The 18,339-nt window shown below is 34.7% G+C and overlaps 2 protein-coding genes across 9 annotated transcripts in view; one reads left to right on the top strand and one right to left on the bottom strand.

The window, feature by feature from the left end:
- The window catches only part of ST7 (suppression of tumorigenicity 7), a 366,579-nt gene that overhangs the window by 181,464 nt on the left and 166,776 nt on the right, over window positions 1-18,339 (top strand). The gene's annotated exons all lie outside the window — the stretch shown is intronic.
- On the bottom strand, window positions 2,903-3,464 carry LOC119534755 (protein Mdm4-like). The gene has a single exon (XM_037837350.1). The coding sequence runs from the start codon at window positions 3,374-3,376 to the stop codon at window positions 2,903-2,905; it is 474 nt and encodes a 157-aa protein (XP_037693278.1). The 5' UTR covers window positions 3,377-3,464.

Genomic DNA, 18,339 nt, shown 5'->3' with positions numbered 1-18,339 from the left:
GATATTCTGAAAAGGGATCTTTTGAGGCAGGTTAAAGAAAATGCCAAGTGGAATAGAGCAGACCTTGCACTGGCCTGTGACGCTAGTTAAGGAGGTGCTTTGGGCTTGCTCTGCTGCATTTTGCTCTCAGTTTGCCAGCTGCCTCAAGCCAGCTGCTTAGACACAGCTCAAATAAAGGAAAGAAAATTATTACTGTACATTTTATATTTGATAACAGGCCAATAAAATTTAGAGCTCTCAAAGGAAAATATCTTATCCTTCTTCCCTTTCCAGAATCATTTTTAAAAGGGTGTGCCTTCCTTCTTTGGATTATTTTCAGAAGAAAGGGGGAAAAAACATTTTTTACTCTTTATTATAAAGTGATTACATATAATTGAATTTCAATAAACACATTGCAAAAATAAATCTAGTATCACTATTTTATGTTTTACACATGTAGAATTTGCAGAAAGGGGAAGTAACTACTGGAATTTAAATGGCATTTCACAATACCTTCAGAATAGGAGCTTGATATGCAATCCAACCCTTTTCCTCTGCTACTAACTCCCCCATTTCATCCTAACTATTGTCTGACAGTAGACAATATGACTGTCTTTATGTTCTTTTGGTTGATTGACATGACTTGAGGACTCCTCTAGCATGTTGTATCTGTGAAGCTTTTGGATGCACGCAGGAAACCATAGGTACTTAAGGGCTTCGGTAATTGACATGAACCCACCTGGTGTATGTGAAAGTGCAGTTCGGTTCATGTGTTACCAGGGTGCCCCTCTTGAACTGTATCTTCTGGATCCTACTGTAGAGTTTAGGTTCTTCCTCTCGGTGCACTGCTTCTCAAGCTTTCCTATCAGAAGCCCTTCATACAGGCATGGGAATGGATGCCTGAGGCAGCAGGGGGCATGGGCCAAAGCAGCTCACTGAGGAAACACAATCCCCTTGAAGTTCTCTAAAATTAGGTTAATTTTGTATCTTACCCTGCAGTGTATCCATGATTACTCTAATATCTAAAGATATTTAATTTTCTAATCATCAAGTAAAATTAATACTCTAGGAAGGAATGGGATGTTTAAATTGTGGCTTCCAGATGGTATGTATGCCCTGTTTTGGAGAATCATGGACTTACTGTGACTAGTCCTTTCTTTGAAATGTACCTGATAGATACTAAGTACATTCAGAGTACATGGTGGCAGAGTTTGGATAATTATTAGCTTATTTCAACTTTCCCACTTTCCCATCTTAGTGTAGTGGAGTGAGGCCAGACTGAAAGTCCCATAGTCTGAGTTCCAGACCTGGCTCACTATTAACTGGTGATGTTGGACAACTTAATTAACAGTTTTAGACCAATTTTCTCTTCTGTAAAATGAGGGAATGAACTATAAGAGATTAAGTGGCATTTTTCAAAGCGTCTTCTGTGAATTTTTTTCCAAAAGGAAAACTTACAAAAAGTAAACTGCGTTACATCTCCCTACTTCACAGTACATTCAGCATATCAAAACTTCTGCATTATATGCACTAAAACCCAAATTTTGCTTAAGTTCAAACCATTATTTCTCAAGTTTCCCCTCCAACTTAAACGAACATCTCTTACTATCCCTTGGACGAGCCCCATTTGTGAAAAACTGATCTGAGGTCTTTTCTACCTCTAACATGTTATCATTCTTCAGAAACACTCTATGATAATATGGGCTTTGCCAAAGTAAGAAAGACCTGGGCAGCCTGATTGGTAGAGATTAATTCAGGGCTTCCCATCCTTTTCCATGTTATGGCACATGCAGAAAGTGATAATATTTGTATGGGGGTGAGAGGTTTCCAAAAGGGTAATATTCTTCTGCAGTTCATTATTTAATACATGTGATTAATTCAATAGCCTCCTATTTTTTTTTTTTTTTTTTTTTTACATTTCAGTTGTATACAGTTTATTCACTTATCTTTAACATACCACCACTTTGGAGACTTCAGACTCCAAAGCAGTTTGCTGCACATGTCTAACAAATTCAACTCAAAGGGCAGTATTTTAAAAGATATTGCATCAATGCACAACTATATGATGATACAGATATAATTAACAATTGATTGTACTCTTTGGATGAGTGTATGATATGTGACTACATCTTAATAAAATTGCAAGGGAAAAAAGGCATTGAATCAAGCAAAGTGTTAGACAAATTGGCATTCAAATAACAGAAAGAGCAAAAACCCATTAGGTGAAAAGTCCACGGGGGACCTTTATAACAAACAGATCAGGCTGACACCACCTGAGCCCACAGAATCTTAACATCACTAAAAGAGGACAGGAAGACTTTTCTTGACTCTTTTTGTGATGTAACCGAAGTAAAAAGGACCACCTATGAAGCCTTTCTCAGCAAATAATTTAAATGTGAATCTAATTAAGCACCAAGATCTAACTACAGGTTTACCGAATAGAGATTAGAGAAACAGTTAAACAACATCACAAGGATACAATCTGCCGACTCTAGAATGTGGGAAATTCTACAGGACAAATGACACATTTCTTCAACAAATAAACGACATGAAAAGGTGTGAGTTTTATAAAATTAAAGACACTTAAGACATATATCAACCAAATGCAATGTGTGCACTTTGGATCCTGATTTGAACAGGCCAAATGCAACAAGATATTTTTGATAACTGGGGAAAATGATACATAAACTGGGTATTAAATAGTATTATGGAATTATTAATTTTTTAACTGTAATAGTAGCATTGTAGTTATGTCTGAAGGGGAAAAGTCCTTCATCTGTTAGAGCTTTTTTAATGTTTGTACAGATGAAGCAAATATGGCAAAATGGTAACAGTTACTCAATGGGCATTAATCATACCATTCTCTCAAATTGCAGTGTGCTTGAGTTTTCACGATGCAAAGTTAAAAAACATAGTTAACATTTTATGATAGGTAGTACATATCCCTCCCAAAGGCAGCATTCCATTTCCATCTTGATCCTCCTTGCTTGCCCATCATTTGCCCCCCTGAACTCAAAGCTGTGATACGGACTGAAGAAATATGATGTAACATACCTGTAGTAACAGTAGCTAAAGTGACAAGATTCTTTCTTAACATATCATAGAGAGGGCTTGGATCTTTCACAGAGAAGCTCTGACGTCCTAGCAGTTCTCCCAAAAGATCTCCACCACAATATACCATATGCTGCTCCTGCTGATCATAAAGCTGCTTCACCATTATATATTGGCCTAGATAGTGCATTACCTCTTTAACAGTGAACATGTCACCTTGTGCGCCTGCTTCCTGCAAAATCTTCAAAAGTGGCAGTTTTGGTCGTACCTGTTTGATTTGTGTTGGAGAGATCCTGCAAGCACTATCAGATGTTGAACACTGGGCAGAGGTGGAAATGGATGTCATTTTGGCAGTGGAAATATTGCAGTCTGTTGGTAAAACTTACGGTCGCCCCGTAGGTCGCTCGCCCACCAAGCACGGGGCAGTGGAACGTCAGTCAAAGATCCTAAGGCCTCAGCAGCATTTTTGAAACCGCGAGTGATGAGGGCGCTACTTCCGGCCAATAGCCTCCTGTTTTTAAAGTAGCACATACATATTAATAGAAGCAGAATAGTTCTCATCCCATAATATTTTTTTTCCCAACCTCATTTATTAGAGGAATAAGTATTTGAGGTAGTGATATGGACTGATTTGCGGGCGAAAGCATATTTATATTAGTACATTCTTAAAAGAAATGTGGTACAGATCGGTGATCGAGATCAACATTATTTCTACATAAGACCTCTTACTGAAGCTGTTCTCAGCCCTGAGCCTCCATCTTACCCCCTTTAGTTTGTGTTATTCTATAATACTATAATTTCTCAATGGCTTACTTAAAGGTTCTAGACTGAAGGGAAAAACAAGAGAATAGATTAAATTTGAAAATGACCTACACCGTTTTTTCAGTTAGTGTTTCTATTCAGCTCACCTAGAAACTAAGTTAAGTAATCATGATCCACTTAAATAGACATTTGGACTTTCAGAAGTATTAGGTCCTCCCCAGATTATCTTTTGTATTTATTACCATTTTTTTCTTATAGTAACTCTTATTTTTGCCTTTTTTTCAATCTTTCTTGTTTTCTCTAAGAATCCTGTTGGCAAGACATCAAGGTTTAAAATTAAACTTAAAACTACATCCTTACTTAGTGGCAGGGATCCACTGAGAAACTATTGACAACCAATTCTGGCTCTTGAGCCAAAAGTTTACCACCTATTGAATGAGTTTGATTTGTCACTTCTTGGGATCTGGCCAGAGCTAATTCCTTTCAGCAGAGTAAAGCAGGTGGGTAGGAGCCAGAATTATGAAGAAATGCAGCCACTGCAACTGGCCCCACTTCAGGTGTGGATGAAGGAAGTTGTACATGTCAGATCATGTCCAGAATCCAGAGGTGTGCAGTCATGAGGGATAATTGAGATAGAAAGTAAACCATAGCAATAGGAGTTTGAGACAAAAACAAGGAGTGCATAGTAACTAAAAAGCCAGTGCTTGCAATTCTTAGAAGCCAGGCAGACTGTGCTGACACCAAGGAGGCTTGAGGTGGGTTTCAGTCACTTAGAGGGTGAGCTTCTGTCTTTGGTGTAAAGCCCTGGTAAGAAGAAGACTGAAGAAAAGCAGAAGCAGTTCAGTAATAAAAAGTGGGAGAAATCAGTAGACTATGAGCATATCCCTAGGCTGCCACACAGTTTAATACTGTGTAACATTTTAAATGAAAAGAGCAGATCTGGATGTACTGAAGTAGAAAACTATCCATGATATAATAAGTGAAAATGCAAATCATTTATTATATAACATTTTTAAAAAAAGTATGATCTCTGTGAAAGGAGCTTTGGAACATGGTAAGGTAGAACTCTGCTCAAACATCTTAGACATACTTTATAGGGACAGATACTTTGCCTTTTGTTTTTAATCTATCTACCCCCCAGGAATGGCCACAATTATTGAATAATAACTGCCTAAAAGTGACAAAATGTCACTGGTACTCCTGAAGAGAGGCAGCATATCGTTGAGGGCAGTATGGGAGTGATTAGGGGCACCGATTCTGGATCTGGACTACCTGTGGATCTGGACTACCTGGTTTAAAGCCTGATTTTTCCACTGACTACTTGTATGACTTTGGGTTAGTCACTTAAGTTTTCTGTACCTCTGTTTCCTCATCTGTAAAATGGGGGGGGGGGCAATAATTGTATCTACCTCAAAGGATAGATATGAAGATTAAATGACCTAATATTTGTAAAATAGTAAGTTCTGTACAGATGTTTGCTAAGCAAGTAAACAAACAAAACACAAAATTTCTCAGTTTCCAGGAATCAAGTTAGGAATCAACCTCCGGCTTTTCTTTCCATTTCATGTAAAATGTTCTCTTAGGTATTAAAAAAAATATGTATTGTTTAAGCACTGTTGAAAAATATACTTAATATTGTCAGCATATCATTGGATTGGGTTTTTTATCTTAATCCTTCTGAAATTAAGAAAAATCACACTAGTTACTTTAAATTGGCTGGTCTATGTCAATGCTCTAATGATAAAGTAGACATTATTGTATAGTTTCCTGTGTACAAAAATCTAGTTATCTAGCTTGGATGGCTGGTCTTTTTTCCCTCATGGATAGTTCTTGGACAGTTAGGAAAAGTAAACCACAACAAAACATTTATCTGTGAATGGCCAGGCATGATCAGTACATGAAAAAGAGAAGTCATTATTTATGACTTCAAATAATGAGGGAGAGTAATAGGCTTTTGTTTTAATAAGGCTTTGAGAGATTAAACCTCCTGAACTTTTGTAATGCTGTTTGATAAAATTAAGGGAACCAGCATTAGACAAAATAAACAATGGTGTTCTAGTTAGAACCCCTGTAAAGTTTGGAAATTTTATTGGCTTTTCTGAAGACAATGAGAATTTAGTTAACTGTCATGTTTGCTTTCTAGTAAATAGTGATGTTACGGTGAATAATGTTCTTTTTGCATTGGTACTCTTTTTAGTACAGGTGTACAATTTCATAGAATGATTTCAAATTGACTAGCATTGCAGCTGGACTATGATATAACCTGAAATGATGTTACAGTTTGGGTTATTCAGTGAATTTAGGAATTTTGAGTGTAGTTCATTCTCTCTAGCTTAGTTCAAAGAACTGAACATTTAAAAATTATCTCTTGGTGATGGAGGTGGTACCAGTGATATGCTAATATACTAACAAAGATACACTAAAAACATGCAGAAAATATCTTGATAAATCTGTAGTAAAATGGAAAGTAGATTTATCATTTCCAGATTATCAATTCAGAATTTAGCTAATCAGGTTACCAATTGAGGATTTAGCTAATCTAATACTTCAGTAGAAGTATTTCTTATTGGGAATTCTGAACGATTTATAAATATTGCCTCATTATTTTCCACAACATCCCTTTGAGGAAGTTAGAAATATAAAATATATGTTTATGACTATGTTTATGTAGCGCACAAATTTATTCAAGATCCTAGAGTACTGTTCTCAAGCTAGAGAAAATCACATTTAGGAATCCAACAACTCTGCCTTCATACTGCTGCAGACATTGTGCTAAATGGGTATTATAATGAACACTGTTAAAGGCTCCAGATTAGTTTTTCATGGAGATTAACAATTTAGAATGAGTAATGTAGTAGCAGTAGTAGTAGCAACAGTAACCTTATTATAGTTAGCATGTAACTTGCCTCATTTTAGACAAACCTGAAAATGCATATGTTAGCAAACTTTTGGAATTTTGCCAATCTAATCAGTAAACAGCAGATTCTTATTGTGGGATTTGAGTTCTCTTGTGGACAAAGTATTGATTTTTTAGGAGCTCTGTGTTTAGGGATATTAACTTTTTGTGATATGCTTTGCAAAAGTTTGTGGGTTTTTAGCTTAAAAACTAGAGTTGTCATTTGTCTTAGAGCTGAAAAGGACCTTACAATCCAAAGCCCTCTATAGACAAGAAAAATTTATTAACCCAATTTATTAATCCAATAAAGCAAATCTGATCCCCAGCCCTTTTCTAGGAAACAGTGTTACATGTAGCTTGAAGGGGTTAAAGGACAGATGGAAGAATTCTTGGTTGCAGCTATGTGTATGTAATAGTTTTATACAACGTAATACCTTTATACAACATACACAGTGACACAGAACCCAAAGTATAGTTTGTAGCGCTTTAATATTGAGAAAGTGCCACTGAGCATTTCAACAATGTAACAGTAGAATGGAAAAAATTAAGAATGTCAAAAACTATAATCATTAAGTTTTTACAACATTAGTTTTAGAAGCATTGCAGATTAGCTCTGTTAATTTCTTCAGCCATCTGGTGACACAAATTAATTGTATTTATTGGGTTATAATATAAGCATTGCAAATCCAAGTTACCCTGTTACTTTCATTCTTTCTAATGGAGTTATTATGCTGCTACTCAAAAACCAGGGTGAGGTCTAGACATTCATGCCCAGCTGGAAGGAGCCAAATGCCAGCTACATAGCATCAAGATACATGCTCTGCATCAGGGTCATTGCTACTATATAAAGCTTGAAAAAGAATAGAACAAAAAAGTCATGGTTGTATGGATGCCTTTAAGGGTGATAAAGTTTTAATTGGCATATACAGGACATTCCATGACAATTAATACCCACTCTGTTACCTAATTGGTTGGGGTGAATTCTCTCTTAGTCTTTCATTTGCCTTATAATTAACTCAGCAATAGCTCAGCAGTTAAGTCATGTCACCAGCCCACTGTGACACTGAAGGATGGTGATAATGCTTGGGTGGGTGGCAATGCTTGGTACGGATTGCTCACATTAGAGCAGAATTGCTGGCTTCCTAAATGGATCCCATATTTTGGCTTGGGAACAATCTTTTGGGTTCTTGAATAAATCTGTGTTACCCATACACAGTCATATATGCTCTAAAACAAATAATTCTATACAAGATTTTAAGTCAGGAAATGTGGTTTTGAAGCTTTATAAATGTTAAAAACCATTATATTCATGTACCATCTTTCTAAAACTGGAATTCAGACACATTTAAACATATATACTTTTTTCTCTTTATTAACACCTAGAAAAACTTCATAAGGTAGAATTTTGTTGTTGCTATTACTCTTCAACTTATCCTTAAATATTTTTAAACTAAAATAAATTGGATCATTCTTTTAGAAATTTTCCTAAAATTCCTGTTACAGAAAATGTCTTATTCATTGAAGTAAAAAATGACATGTATTGCTTGTTTTAAAAGCTGTATATAGGCTTGTTTAAAATAACCAAAATAATACATATTTATATAATAATTTAGGACTATAGAGAATGTAAAAAGTATAAAATGAAAGTTCCATGTATTCCCACCCTCCAGAGATAGTAACTTTATGGTTTGTAATTTTATGTCTGCTTTGAAAACCTTTTCTCCCCCGATTAAAAAAATAACATCTACCATATATTCATAATAGAAAATTTCAAGTCAATAGCAGAGCAAAACATATCCAAATTTTACCACTCAGAGGTGAGCACTATTTGAACATTTTGCTTTATATTCTTCCTTCTTTCTGTGTTATATTATTACAGGGGATGTGCATATGTTTATGTACCTATACATATAGCTACATGTATAATCTATGAACTTATTTTTACAAAAGATGCCATGCTATACATGGTTACATATTGTTTTTAAACTAAAATGTGTAATTACATTACATGGGTAATACATTTTCTCATGTCATTTATAAGTTGATTTTTAATGGCTGCATACTATTCTATCACATAAATATATAATATTTAACCAGTTCTCTTGCTGGATAATCAGATAGTTTTCTTTCTTTTCTTTTACAAATAATAGATTTATAAATATATTTTGCTGAAGATCCTTGAAGATAAATTCTTGCATATGTCCATTATTATCATCTTAGGATAAATTCCTAGATGTGTATTGATTTTTAAAGAATGATATAAATGTACTCAGTTCACATATACAGACTTCTGAGATCAACTAGTGGATGAGCAAGATTGCATTCTATTTTTAGAATGACTTCAGTAAGTAAATTTGAAGATTCTAAGTTTCAGACTTTTAATTTAAATAGTTAATTTTCTAGCCTTAAACATTCTAGCTTTAGATGTTCAAATACTGTAGTTGAATGTAATCACTGCATTTGTGGAGGGGAGATCTATTGTGCATGTTTTAATACCACCCTTGTTTATGTCACTGAGATTTGTATCGCCTGAATGTTTGGAACTGTGTTTATCACACCAAAACCCAAATGCAAAGTGAAAAATGTAAACAGATTTTATAGGATGTCCAATAACATGTGTACTAGATTGTGTTCGAGAGAAAAGACAGTCTGGATATGATCCTCCCCAGCATGCTTTAAAATTTCTCTCGTGTTTAGCAGAGATTACTCTAGGAGGAAGAAATACGTTATTATGGTTGTTTCAAAACCAAAGTTATAAAATTTGTCATATCTTGAAAAATGTAAAAGGATACTACCTCAAATGTTGACTAAAGCAATAATTATATGATTAGAAGAAAATTGTAACTTTATAAATGATATGAGCAGTAATAGCTACTGTATATAGAGCTCATATTAGATAACTGATTTGCCCTACAAACATCTTGGCTCCTCACTCTTATCAATCCTTGTTAAGGCCAGGATAATAATGTATGTATGGCAGGCCTCAGTGTTTTCATTTTAAATACTTCTCAAATTACTCATATTTCTGATGTTTTGGTTCCCAGAAATGTTTGGCCATCTCTCTATAATTTTTAAACTTTTGCATCCCATTAAATCAGAAAACTGTTTCTTTCATTATCTTACTGCTGTAGGTTCTCTGAGTTAAAAAGACTTTTACAATTTAAATGATCTCTCAGTACTCTATAGTTCAAAGTACTTTTTGTTTAGCTTGGCTTTTCTCTTTTAGAATTCATGGTTTACCAGAGTGAAAATGCCACTGTCCTTTCCTCAGACTTGAGGATTTCAGGTATAATAGGAGGTGTAGGAGGTGTAACTATAATGTAATGAGTTTCTTTTCTAGGTGGCTGTTTTCATCCAAGAGGTTGTTGTCCTCTGGAATAATTGTAAAGAGATAAATAATCAGGCTTGATGTATTAGTCAGGGTTCTACTAGAGAAACAGAACCGGTAGGATATGTATATGGATATTTATCTGAGGCTCACCTGATTGTGGGGACTGGCTAGACAAGTCTCAAATCCATAGGCAGGCTGGAACTCTTGGGTGTGAGCTGAAGCTGCAGGTCCACAGGTTGAATTTCTTCTTTCTTAGGGAAACCTCAGTTCTGCTTTTAAGGCTTCTCAGCTGCTTGAGTCAGTTGATTATTTAGGATAATCTTCCTTACCTAAAATCAACTGATTATGAACTTTAATCACATCTACAAAATACTTCAAAGGAATACCTAGGCTTGTGTTTGACTAACTGGGGACTGTAGCCTAGCTAAGTTGGCACATAAAGCTGACCATTACACTCTATATCTGAACCAAGTCACCAGTCATATAAAAGAACCAGCTCATTAATCCATGATAAAACCTAGTAATACCCAATTTGATTACTTACCCTATGGATTAGTTTGGGCTATAAAAACTTTTATTTGTTACCAAAGATAAAATCTACCCTCAAAGAATTAATATTTATTGGAGTTGAGAATATTGAAAAGAAAGTACATTAGACTATAATTATAATTTTTAAAAAGTTTTGAGGAATGGCAGTATTGTAGGAAAACTAATAGCTTCCTGAGAGGATTTGAAAGGGCAAATGGTTATTTAAATCTATGTTTCTGAATGTGGAGTTCATAACTCCCTTGGAGTACATACTTATTTTCTTCTGCTTTTAGAGGTATGACAGTAGAAAATACCAGAGAAGCTCTACTTTTATTTAATGTAGACCAGGGGTCTGCTAACTGTTTTTGTAAAGGGCCAGATAGTGAAATTTTCAGCCTTTCAGGCCATATGGTCTCTGTCACAACTATTCAGTTCTGCCATTTCTAGTGTGAAAGCAGCTGTGTACAGTACATAAACTAATGAGCATGGCTGTATTCCAGTAAAACTTTATTTACTAAGATAGGTGATGGTCTAGATTTTGCTGACCCCTGAAATAAATGATCTGGTTTGTTGGTTAAAATAGTTACTCTGCTTCTAACACTATACCTATCTAGTGATATGGGATATATTTCAACATGATTTGGAAAGTTAGGAATTGATAAAGAATTTATTAAACACTGGCTAATTTTCAGCTATTTTAGTAAGAACCATGGATGAATCAGGAAAGGAATAGGAATGGAGCAGTACCCAGTCATGTTAGGGGATTGAAGACTATTGTGGGTGAGGTTATTAGCAAACAATGCATAATCATATAGGGCTATAAAATATATGTTATATATTGTATGTAACTGTGTAACATATTCTATATTGACTGATGTATTATATACATGTAATGAAGTCTATCTCCCAACTATCAAGAAAGAAAGAAGGAAAAAAAAAATAAACATTTGGTCTGTTTTGTGTTGCAGCACAGAAACAAGGACAGGTGCACAGATTTCCTTGTGAGCATATGGAGCCACTATAAGGCTATTGGCTGCCAACTTCTTGACTTTGTTCCTTTCCCCATCTTCTCTATGTTAAATAATAATAATAGTAAGGAAAAAAAAGAAGCTCAATAATTATTTTAGCATACATCTAGATCTGGGGATCTGGTAGAACAGCTCAGATACCCAAGTACTTGAGTTTGAGATTCTAAATTCAGTAGCAGAATTACATTTTCTGCTCTAATATGATGCAATAAATTATAGCTCAGGCACAGGGTAAGGAATCAGGAGATTTTGCTAATACCTAGAAATATGACCTAGAGAATGACACCATCTTTGGGCATTACTTTCTTCATCTGTTTTTAGGCATGCCTTATGTTAGTGATCATTAAGTTTGAGTGGATCAGTTCTGATATGTAGAAGATAGGTTAAACTGAGAGCTGAGAGATAGCAGCAAGAAAATGTCTAGGTTAGAACATATTATAGTTTAGGTAAGAGAAAGGAGGAGATTAGACTGCTGAGGGGAGAGCAGATGGAAAGATGTGTACAGGCTAATTATATGAACCCAAGATCCTGTGAAAGGGGCCTTAGAACAGTAGTTAGGAACTCATACTTCAGAGCCAGTTTTGCCTGAATTTATATCCTGGGTCTGTCACTTTCTGGCTGTGTGACCTTGGATAAGTGAGTTGAGAGATTTAATCTTCAGTTTCCTTATCTGCAAAAATGGAAAGAAGAATAACACATCTCATGAGGTTGTGAAATTAAGTAAGATTGTTAATGTTAGGCATTTAGCTCATCACCTGGAATTTTGTGAAGGTCCCGTAAATGTTAGTTGCTGCTGCTATCATCATCATCATCATCGACAGGAAGAAATCAAGTTTCAGTGCCAATAAAAATCTTTAGCTATGTGAAAATCATAATTATAATATTTTTTATAATCTTCAGGAGCCAGGGTATCTTTTTTTTAAAAATTTTGGTTTGGTGGTAATAAAGATAACATTTGATGTTTTCACTTTGGCAAAAATGATAGGGTCCCTTATCTCACACTATGTACAAAGATTAACTCCAAATGGATCAAGGAACTAAACATAAGAGCTAAAACAATAAAACCCTTAGAAGAAAACAGGGGAAAACCTCATTATGGTGGATTTGGCAGTGATTTCTTGGATATGTCACTAATAGCATAAGCAACATAAGAAAAAGTGGAAAAAATGGACTTCAAAATAAAAACTTTTGTGCATAAAAGTACCTGATCAAGAAATTGAAAAAGACAGACTACAGATTAGGAGAAAACAGTTTTGTGGTTCCTCAAAAGTTAAGTATAGAATTAGCATATGATCTGGCAATCTCACTTCTGGGTATATACCCCAAAGAATTGAAAACAGGAACTTGGAAAGATATTTGTTTATCAGTGTTCATAGTACCATTATTCACAATAGCCAAAAGGTGTAAGCATCCCACATGTCTGTCAACAGATGAATGGATAAACAAAATATGATATGTACATACAACAGAACATTATTCAGCCATAGAATGGAATGAATTCTTTTCATGCTGCAACATAGATAAACGTTGAAGACATCATGTTGGCTTTTAAAAGCCAGCCACCAAAGGACAAATATTGTGAGTCGACTTACATGAAATACCTAGAATATGTAAATTCATAGAAACAGATTAGATTACAGGTTATCAGAGCAGGTGGGTGGAGGGAATGGGAAGTTATTGCTTAATGGTACCGTACGGAGTTTTTGTTTGTGGTGATAGAAGACTTTTGATAATAGATGGTGGTGACAGTAGCACACAGTTAATGTCACTGAATTGAATACTTGAAAGTGGTTAAAAGGGGAAATTTTGTGTTGTGTATATATTACTGCAACAGAAACCTTTTAAAAAACTTGATAGGGGAAGCTCAATTTTAAGTTGTCATTTAGTTCTCTGTTTCCTAGTTTTAGAAGAATAGATACCTGTTCTCTGTAATCTGGGTGTGTCCTGTGTCCTTTTCAGCTTCGTTAGACTATTCCTAGCATAAGGCTTAAGTCTGTCATGGCAGTTATTCCTAAGGAAGTCATAGGAAATATTAAGAGACAAATACATACCAAATTTGTAAAAGAAAAAGGAGAAAGGAAGGAATTAAAAAAAAAAAGAAAAAATAAACACTAGTACCTCAAGTCACTAGTGTTCAGTGACAAGAAAAGAAAGAGCTTCTATTTCATACTAAACTGAGATAGACTTCATGTTTTAACCCCAGAATTCTGTAAGTGGGATTTCTTTCTAAATATTTCCTTTCAGCAGTTTGGTTCCTTCCCTGTCTGCTTTGAGAAATTTTTTTACTTCCTTTGCAGCTGTTGGTCTGTCTCATGTTACACTCCCATCATTTCTAAATTTGGTTTTGCTTGAGACGAAAGCTGAGAAATAGCTCATTTTAATGATTTCTGTATTTTGTGTATGTTTTCATTCTTCAGGAGGCACTTAAACCAGTAGTTATGCCATGTCATGTAATTACACACCTCTCCGCATATTCTCCCTTCTGTTGTGAACAATATTTATGGTTGTGTGTATGCCTGTGTGTGCTATTTGCTAAGCATCTGGGCTGGAGCAGTATGAATCTGCGTATTGAATGTCAGTTTCTTCTTGGTTTGTTTTGTTCCTACATGTCATCAGATACTCGTAAGTGTGTGTCCCTTCCACTTTCTGGGTAAAAGAAAACTAGAAGATAGGAAATTTTACTTTCTAGTAAATTGAATGTAGTGTAATTTTTTTCTAATGATTGTTTTTCCTCTCAAACCCTGAACATTTATATAGAAAAGTTTCTGTCAAAACTTCTGAAAAAAAAAAAACCTGAAACAAAATTAAAAGCACTTGACAACCTGCTGTGAAATCACATCAACTATGACAGATAAAAGGTTAACATACTTAATAATGAAAGAGCTTTTACAAACCAGTGACATCCACTAGAAAAACAGGCATACAACATGAACCAAAAGTTCCCCCCAAAATAAAAACTAGAGAAAATAAACCTGAAAAAAATTTCAGCTTGGCTGGTAATTAAGGCTAGTAATTCCTTCTTTTATCTTTTTGTTAAATAGTTAACAAAACATAATACTTAATTTGCTAAGGTAGTTGTTCTCAAACACTATTGGGAGTAATTTGGCATTATGAATTGAGACTTTAAAAAGCTTTACTACCTTTAACCCTTAGCAGCACTTACAGTAATCCATTATCAAAACTTTTCCACTGCCCCAAACAGAAAGTCTGGACCAATTAAGGATTAACTCCCATTCCCTACCCCCACCCCAACCCCTGGAAACTTGTATTCTAGTTTCTGGCTATGAATATACTTATTCTGATTATTTCATATCCGTGAGATTGTGCAATATTTACCTTTTGTGTCTGGCTTATTTCACTCAACATAGTGCCTTCAAGGTTCATTCTTGTCATCACATGTATCAGAACTTTACTCCTTTTTATAACTGAATAATATTCCACAGTATGTATATGCCAAATTTTGTTTATCCATTCATCTGTTGATGGATACTTGGGTTTCTTCCGTCTTGTGGCAGTTGTGAATAATGCCTCTATGAATATCAGTATGTAAATATCTGTTTGAGCCCCTGCTTTCAATTCTCTTGTGTGTATATCTAGAAGTGGGATTGCTGGGTCATATGCTAATTCTATACTTAACTTTCTGAGGAACCGCCAAACTGTTTACAGAGTGCTGTACATTCCCACCAACAATGAGCAAGTGTTCCTATTACTCCACATCCTCTCCAAGTGCTTGTTATTTTCCATTTTTTAATAGTAGCTCTGCTGGTGGGTGTGAAATGATATCTCACTGTGGTTTTGATTTGCATTTCCATAGTGGCTATTGATGTTGAAATCTTCTCATGTGCTTATTGGTAAGTTATATAACTTCTTTGCAGAAATGTCTATTCAGGTGCTTTGTCCACTTTTCAATTAGGTTGTCATTTTTGTTGTTGAGTTGTAGCATTGCTATGTATAATCTGCATATTAAACCCTTATCAGATATGTGGTTTCCAAATATTTTCTCCATTCTGTAGGTTATCTTTTTACTTTCATGATGAAGTCCTTTGATGCCCAAAATTATTAATTTTGATGGGTTCCATTTACCTATTTTTTCTTTTGTTGCCCATGCTTTTGGTGTAAAGTCTAAAAAGCACTGCATAACATGGGTCCTGAAGATGCTTCTCTTGTTTTTTTCTAGGTGTTTTATAGTTTTGTTTCTTATATTTAGGTCTTTGATTCATTTTTGAGTTATTTTGTATTTGGTGTGAATTAGGGGTTTACTTTCATTCTATCCCTGAGAATGATCCATGTGCACTAGAGAAGAATTTGTATATATTCTGGTTATTAAACCGTTATCAGATATGTGGTTTCCAAATATTTTCTCCGATTCCGTAGGCTGTGTTTTCACTTTTGTGATACAGTCCTTTGATGCACAAAAGTTTTTAATTTTGATGAGGTCCCATTTATCTATTTTTTCTTTTCTTGCTTGTGCTTTGGGAGTAAAGTCTAAAAAACAATTGTGTAACACAAGACCCTGAAGATGCTCTCCTGTATTTTCTTCTAGGAAGTTTATAGTCCTGGGTCTTATAATTAGGTGTTTGATGCATTTTGAGTTAACTTTTGTATGTGGTATGAGACAGGAGTCCTCCTTCATTCTTTTCATATGGATATCCAGTATTCCCAGCACCATTTGTTGAAGATACTATTCTTTCTCAATTGAGTAGACTTGGCAGTATTGTCAAAAATCAGTTGGCCAAAAATGTGAGGGTCTGTTTCTGATCTCTCAATTGGATTGCTCAATATATCTGTCCTTGTGCCAGTACCATGCTGTTTTGACCACTGTTGCTTTGTAATAAGCTTTAAAGTCAGGGAGTATGAATCCTCCAACTTTGTTCTTCTTTTTTTCAAGATGTTTTTGGCTATCCGGGGCCCCTTACCCTTCCAAATAAATTTGATAATTGGTTGTTCCATTTCTGCAAAATAGGCTGTTGGAATTTTATTGGGATTGTGTTAAGTCTGTAAATCATTTTGGGTAGTGTTGACATCTTAATGATATTTAGTCTTCCAAACCATGGATACAGAATGTCCTTCTATTTATTTAGGTCTTCTTTGATTTCTTTTAGCAGTATTTTGTAGTTTTCCAGATATAAGTCCTTTACATTCTTGTTTAAATTTATTCCTAGATATTTGATTCTTTCTGTTGCTATTGTAACTGGAATTTATTTATTGGGTCCTCCTCAGATTGCTTGTTACTAGTGTATAAAAACGCTGTTGATTTTCATGTGTTGATTTTGTAGCCCGTCTCTATGCTGAATTCATTTATTAGCTCTAGTAGTTTTGTTGTAGATTTTTTTGGGGGTACTTTCTATGTATGGGATCATGTCATCTGCAAATAGTGAAAGTTTTTCTTCTTCCTTTCCATTTTGGATGCCTTTTATTTCTTTTTCTTGCCTAACTGTTCTGGTTAGAACTTCCAGTATAAATTTGAATAGAAGTAGTTACAGTGGGCATCTTTATCTTTCAGCAGTGAGTATGATTTTAGCTGTGTGTTTTTCATAAATGGCCTTTATCACACATTGAGGAAGCTTCCTTCTATGCATATGTTTTCTAAGTTTTTATCAACAAAGGATGCTGGATTTTGGCAAATGCATTTTCTGCATCAATTGAGATGACTGTGTGTTTTTTTCCCTTCATTTTTTAATGTGGTATATTACATTAATTGATTTTCTTATGTTGAACCACCCTTATGTACCTGGGATAAAATCCACTTGATCATGATATATAGTTCGTTTAATGTGCTGTTGAATTCTAATTGCAAGTATTTTGTTGAGGATTTTTGCATCTATATTAATAAAAGAAATTAGTATATAATTTTCTTTTCTTGTATTATCTTTACCTGGCTTTGGTATTAGGGGGATGTTGGCCTCATAGAATGAGTTAGATCATGTTTCCTCCTGTTCAAAATTTTTGGAATAGTTTGAGAAGGCTTGGTTTAATTTCTTCTTGAAATGATTAATAGAATTCACCTGTGAAGTCATCTGGTCCTGGGCTTTTCTTTTTTGGGAGGTTTTTGGTGACTGATTTAATCTCTTTATTTGTAATTGGTCTGATAAGATATTCTGTTTCTTCTTGAGTCAGTGTACTTTGTGTGTTCCTAGGAATTTGCCCATTTTATCTATGTTGTCTAATTTGTTGGCATACAGTTGCTCATAGTATCCTCTTACAATCCTTTTTATTTCTGTGGACTGACTCAGTAGTAATGTCCCCCCTTCTCATTTCTGACTTTATTTATTTTTGTCTTTTCTCTGTTTTTCTTTATCAGTCTAGCTAAGGTTTTGTCAATTTTATTGATCTTTTCACAGAAACAACTTTTAGTTTTGTTAATGTTCTCTATTTTTAAAATTTTCTATTTCATTTATTTCTGTTCTAATCTTTGTTGTTTCTTCTGCTCTCCTTGGGTTTAGTTTGCTTTTCTTTTTCTAGTTCCTCCATGTGTGTAGTTAGGTCTTTGATTTTAGCTCTTTCTTCTTTTTTAATGTAAGCATTTAGTATTATCAGTTTCCCTCTCAGCACTGCCTTCACTGTATCCTGTAAGTTTTGATATGTTATGTTCACATTCTCATTTGTCTCAGGATATTTACTGATTTCCCTTGCAATTTATTCTTTGATACTGACTGTTTAAGAGTGTGTTCTTTAACTTTGATACATTTGTAGATTTTTTTGTTATCTGTCTGTTACTGATTTCCAGCTTCGTTCCAGTATGGTCAGAGAAGATGGTTTGTTTA

Source organism: Choloepus didactylus, chromosome 5, assembly GCF_015220235.1.
Source record: "Choloepus didactylus isolate mChoDid1 chromosome 5, mChoDid1.pri, whole genome shotgun sequence".
Lineage (NCBI taxonomy): Eukaryota > Metazoa > Chordata > Mammalia > Pilosa > Megalonychidae > Choloepus > Choloepus didactylus.
The sequence above is the reverse complement of the archived record's forward strand: the minus strand, read 5'-3'. Positions and strand labels throughout refer to the sequence as shown.